We start from the raw sequence: 4643 nt of genomic DNA, 5'->3' as shown, positions 1-4643 counted from the left end.
TCTCTCTCTCTCTCTCGGTCATTAAACAAGTCTCCACCTTCGTACACCCGCCCTTGTCCGCCTTCAACCCCCCTCACCCTCTCTCAACCTTCCTCACCCGCCCATAAACTCACCCACAAACCTACCCTCTCTCACCCTCTCTCACCTTCTCTCACCTTCTCTCACCCTCTCTCACCTTCTATCAACTCTCCTCACCCACCCACCGACCTACACACCCAATCATGTCTACTTTCAACCTCCGCGTCGCAGGACTCTCCTGCCCTGGCTGCATCCCCGCTGTCGTCAAAGCGCTGACACCCTTACCCCGCATCTCTCACGTCACAGTCGCCCTGCATGACCAGCCCGGCCGCGTCTCCACCGTCTCGCTTTACTTGGAGGACCCCACCGGCGCTGACGATGTCATCGCCGCAGTGCGTGTTGCCCTTCCGGCCAAGTTTTCTATTGTGCCCAAGACGCACGATGCTGCTGGTGACGCAGTTAAGGACGGCGCCATCACCCCGGCCACCCCCGCTCAAGCCCTCCGTTTACCTCCCTGCGGCTGTGGGAACAACCCCTGCAAGTGCAGCGCCGCCCGTGCCGCCCGTGCCGCCCCTGGCGTGCTTGTGGATGGCGTTGAGGATGGCATTGAGGATGCCGTCTTGGACGTCGTTCTGCCCGTCTGCATCTCCTCGACGGATTCGCCCTCCTCATCCTCTCCCACGTCGTGCAGCTGCATAAACGGTGGGGGAAGCTCATGCGTGTGTCAGGAAAAGGCCGTCATGCAGGGGGATGGTGTCGTATTTTCGATCGGCGGCATGACGTGCGCCGCCTGCACGTCCAAAGTCGAGGAAGTCCTGCGGGCCATGCCTGGCGTCAAGTCAGCGTCTGTGTCACTGCTGACGGCGCGTGCGGCACTGCAGGTGGACCAAAGTTGCTTCGACAGCGACAAGTCGTTGCACAGGTTGCAGTCGCTGGGGTATACGGCTGCCGACGTCACACAGGATGGTGTGCAGAGGGATGAAGTGTTCCTGAGCTTCCCGACGGTGGATAAGGCACGGACGGCGGTCGAAATCCTCAACGCATCCTCGCTGGTAGCAAAAGCACAGTTGTTCAACCGCAACAAAGGCAAGTGTGCAGGGGATGCGGGGGATGCGGATAATGCCGCAGATGAAAAGGGACATGGAAAGGGGTCTCTGTGGAGGTCTCTGTGGAGGTCTCTGGGAAGGTCGCAGAGGAAGAAGCAGCAGCTTCCGATCGCACAGTTTTCTTCCCACAGAAAATTGGATGCCGTCAGGCTTCTTGACCAGGGCAGGGAAGAGGGTGACGGTTCGGCGTACCAAGTCATCTCCCGGAACGACCCAATCCTGACTGGAAACGTGGAGGCGACCGCCATGTTGCAAAAGGAGGCCCACCATCTCCGTTGTCTTTTCATCGGAGCACTCCTTTGTACCCTTCCGGTGGCGCTTTGCACGATGCTGTTCGCGCGGGTCGACGCGCTCGGTGCCAAAGGTCTGCACCACTTGGTTGGAGGGTCCGGCTTCCGCGTCGTGGATATCATCGCGTTTGTGCTTGCCACGCCAGTCCAGTTCCTCTTTGGCTTTCGCTTTTACAGAGGTTCATGGTACTCACTGAAGCAGCGCAGGGCGAACATGGACTTGTTGATCGCATTGGGGACTTCCATAGCCTACTTCTTCAGCGTGACCCTCCTCGTTCTCAACACCATACAGATCAGGAGGGGTCTAGAAGTCACGGAGGATGCGATGGCATTTGAGACATCGTCATTGCTGATCACGATTGTGCTGTTTGGGAAGTGGATGGAGACGATGGCCAAGAAGAAGACCACGGCAGGAGTAGAGTCACTTACCAAGCTCGCACCTCGTCTTGTTACATTGGTGTCCAGGCCGCCTTCATCGCAACCAATTTACTCTGAACCGGTCAATGCGGAGCTGGTGTCGGTGGATGACCACTTCCAGGTCAATCCCGGGTCATCGTTCCCCCTGGATGGTGCGGTGCAAGCAGGGGAAACAACGGTGGATGAATCCATGCTCACCGGAGAGTCGTGGCCAGTGCGCAAGGGCCCCGGGGATGCCGTGTACGCGGGAACTGTGAACGGCAGTGGTGCAGTCGTGGTGCGTTGCACAGCCAGCGACTCGGACTCGATGCTGGAGAAGATCATCGAGCTGGTGAAACGGGCGCAAGATTCGCGCGCCCCAATCGAAGCTGTGGCCGACAAGGTCTCAGCTACATTCGTGCCGGCCGTGCTCATCGTCGCGTTGGTCGTAACTGCAATCTGGTTTGCGCTCATCCAAAGCGCAGTAATCCCAGGCGACTGGGCAGACGGTGAAGGCAACGTGCTCTTCGCGCTGTTGTTTGGTCTTTCTGTGCTCGTGATCTCATGCCCGTGCGCATTTGGCCTGGCGACACCGACCGTGGTGATGATGGCGACGAGCATAGGGGCACAAAAGCTGGGCATCCTGTACAAGGACGGCGGCGAGGCGTTGGAGGCGGCGCACAGGGTGCAAACCGTTCTCTTCGACAAAACGGGGACCTTGACAATCGGAAAGCCTGTTGTAACGCGCGCCTCCTCGCTTGCACCCTCTGCCGACGACGAAACCATCCTCTCCAGCTCGGAAGACACGGCCCCCGATGACACCCTCCTCCACATCATCGGGGTAGCTGAGTCGTTTTCCGACCATCCCCTTGCCCAGGCAATTGCCTCGTACGCCGCGGCTCAAACTGCACAGAGCATGGGCCTCAAGGACTCGCTGAAGGACTCACTCAAGGACTCGCTGAAGGACTCGCTCAAGGACTCGCCCACGCTCTCCTCGCACCAAGCCGTGGCCGGCAAGGGCGTGACGTGTGTCTTGGACGACGGCGGCGACGGCGAGCTGCGCGAGGTGCGCATCGGTGAGGCGGAATGGGCGCTGTCCTCTACCGACCATACGCTGTCACACGACGTGCAGCAGATTCTCAACGGCTGGGAAGACAGCGGCAAGACAGTGGTACTCGCGTGCGTGCCGCGGCACGGCGTGGTAGCGTTCGGCATCGAAGACGCGGTGCGCCCCGACAGCGCGGCCGTGATCGCACATCTACACGCGCGCGGCGTGCGGTGCGGGATGGTGACGGGGGACAGTGCGGGCACAGCACGGGCGGTGGCGCAGCAAGTGGGGATCGCGGACGAAGACGTGCACGCGCGCGCGCTGCCCGGCGACAAGGTGCGGGTGGTGCACGAGCACAGGCGACGGGGCGGCCGGGCGGACACGGACGTGGGCGCAGATGCGGATGCGGATGCGGAGGTGGGGCGTGGCGGGGACGGAGTGGCGTTCGTCGGGGACGGGATTAACGACGCCGGGGCGCTGGCGGCCGCATGCGTGGGCGTCGCGATGGGAAGCGGGAGTCAGCTCGCAGCAGACAAGGCCGGCATCGTGGTGATGCGCGACGGCCTGTGGGGCGTGGCCGTGGCACTGGACTTGGCTACGTGCGCCTTCCGCAGAATACAGGTCAACTACTTGTGGGCGCTGGGATTCAACATGTTGGCCATCCCACTCGCGGGCGGCGTTCTGTTTCCCGTCATCGGACGGCGCATCCCGCCGTTCGTCGCCGCCACCGCCATGGCGCTCAGCTCGCTTGCCGTCGTCGCGTCGTCACTCGCCCTCAAGTTCTACGAGGCGCCCGTCTGCGACGCCCACCCCACGCTCACAGAGATTGTGGTGGACGCGTGATCGATGTACATCACAACATAATGGATGCAGTTGAAGGGGATAGGATTTAGAGGGTTAGCTCGTAAACTCGAAAGCTTTAAACAACTTGCGGCAGCACGTGGAGCTTGCCGGCGCATTCTTCTTCTTCCATCTGTCTCCCTCCCGCCTCCCTCCCGCCTCCCTCCCGTCTCCCTCCTTTCGCGAAATGCTGCGCCCATCCGGCCTCCTCTGGGACGGATCCCTCAACCGTCTAGTGCCGTGCACCGGAGCTCCGGCGGGTAACGCCGCCCTGCCGGCCGTTCTACACGGGCGCTGCCACTGCGGGCTGGTGACGTTCACAGCTCGGGCGCCACAGCCGGCGCCGCCCCTCCTCGACTGTAACTGCTCGATCTGTTCCATGCGCGGCTACTTGCATCTTACCCTACCGCAGTCGCTCGTGTCGCTGCACGCCTCCAGCGCCGCGCACCTGACCACGTACCGCTTCGCGTCGCACGTTGCGCAGCACACGTTTTGCCGCACGTGCGGCGTGCAGCCGTTGTACGTACCGCGCAGCAACCCCGATTGCTTCGCGCTCAATGTGCGCTGCCTCGCGCTCGCCGGTCTACGCCTCCCGGTGCACACTCTTGACGGGAAGAGTTTCACCGGTTCCCTGGACATAGCCCCGGATGAAGGCACGCAGTGTAAGGGCGGGCCAGCCGCGCCAAAAAGCCGGCCTGCAAAATTCAATCCGTGATCCATTGCGCTCCGCCGTGCTACTGTACCAAGGGGGTACCGTATCACCTCCTCCTCCTCCACGACCTGCACCTCGCGCCCCCCCTCCCGGGCACCGCCAGCACAAGATGGGCCGACCGCTGCCACCGGCGCTACCGACCATCCGCAAGGCGCAACGCGCGCCGTCGTGCGCGGCGCCGCTGCTGCGGCTGGACTTTGCGGCGCGCGTGGCGCGGCTGGCACACAATCGGT

General features: G+C 62.3%; 1 protein-coding gene across 1 annotated transcript; it reads left to right on the top strand.

Moving 5' to 3' along the window:
- Positions 1–221: 221 nt before the first annotated feature.
- On the top strand, positions 222–3701 carry CHC_T00004889001 (hypothetical protein). The gene is made up of 10 exons (XM_005716339.1): positions 222–359; positions 517–573; positions 765–1003; positions 1205–1401; positions 1510–1676; positions 1707–2251; positions 2291–2546; positions 2661–2840; positions 2943–3203; positions 3276–3701. Exons 1-10 carry the CDS (start codon positions 222–224, stop codon positions 3699–3701), a joined length of 2466 nt encoding a protein of 821 aa, XP_005716396.1.
- The last annotated feature ends 942 nt before the right edge of the window (positions 3702–4643 follow it).

This window comes from Chondrus crispus, genomic scaffold, assembly GCF_000350225.1.
Source record: "Chondrus crispus Stackhouse genomic scaffold, scaffold_257, whole genome shotgun sequence".
NCBI classification, from domain to species: domain Eukaryota; phylum Rhodophyta; class Florideophyceae; order Gigartinales; family Gigartinaceae; genus Chondrus; species Chondrus crispus.
The sequence above is the reverse complement of the archived record's forward strand: the minus strand, read 5'-3'. Positions and strand labels throughout refer to the sequence as shown.

What these genes read in the sequence shown, in the direction of transcription:
- CHC_T00004889001 (XM_005716339.1), top strand. Translation starts at nt 222, where the DNA reads ATGTCTACTTTCAACCTCCGCGTCGCAGGACTCTCCTGCCCTGGCTGC. An exon ending in AGCCCGGCCGCGTCTCCACC is followed by an intron (nt 360 to 516) that starts GTCTCGCTTTAC and finishes CCCCCGCTCAAG; the next exon opens with CCCTCCGTTTACCTCCCTGC. An exon ending in CCTTGACAATCGGAAAGCCT is followed by an intron (nt 2,547 to 2,660) that starts GTTGTAACGCGC and finishes GGGGTAGCTGAG; the next exon opens with TCGTTTTCCGACCATCCCCT.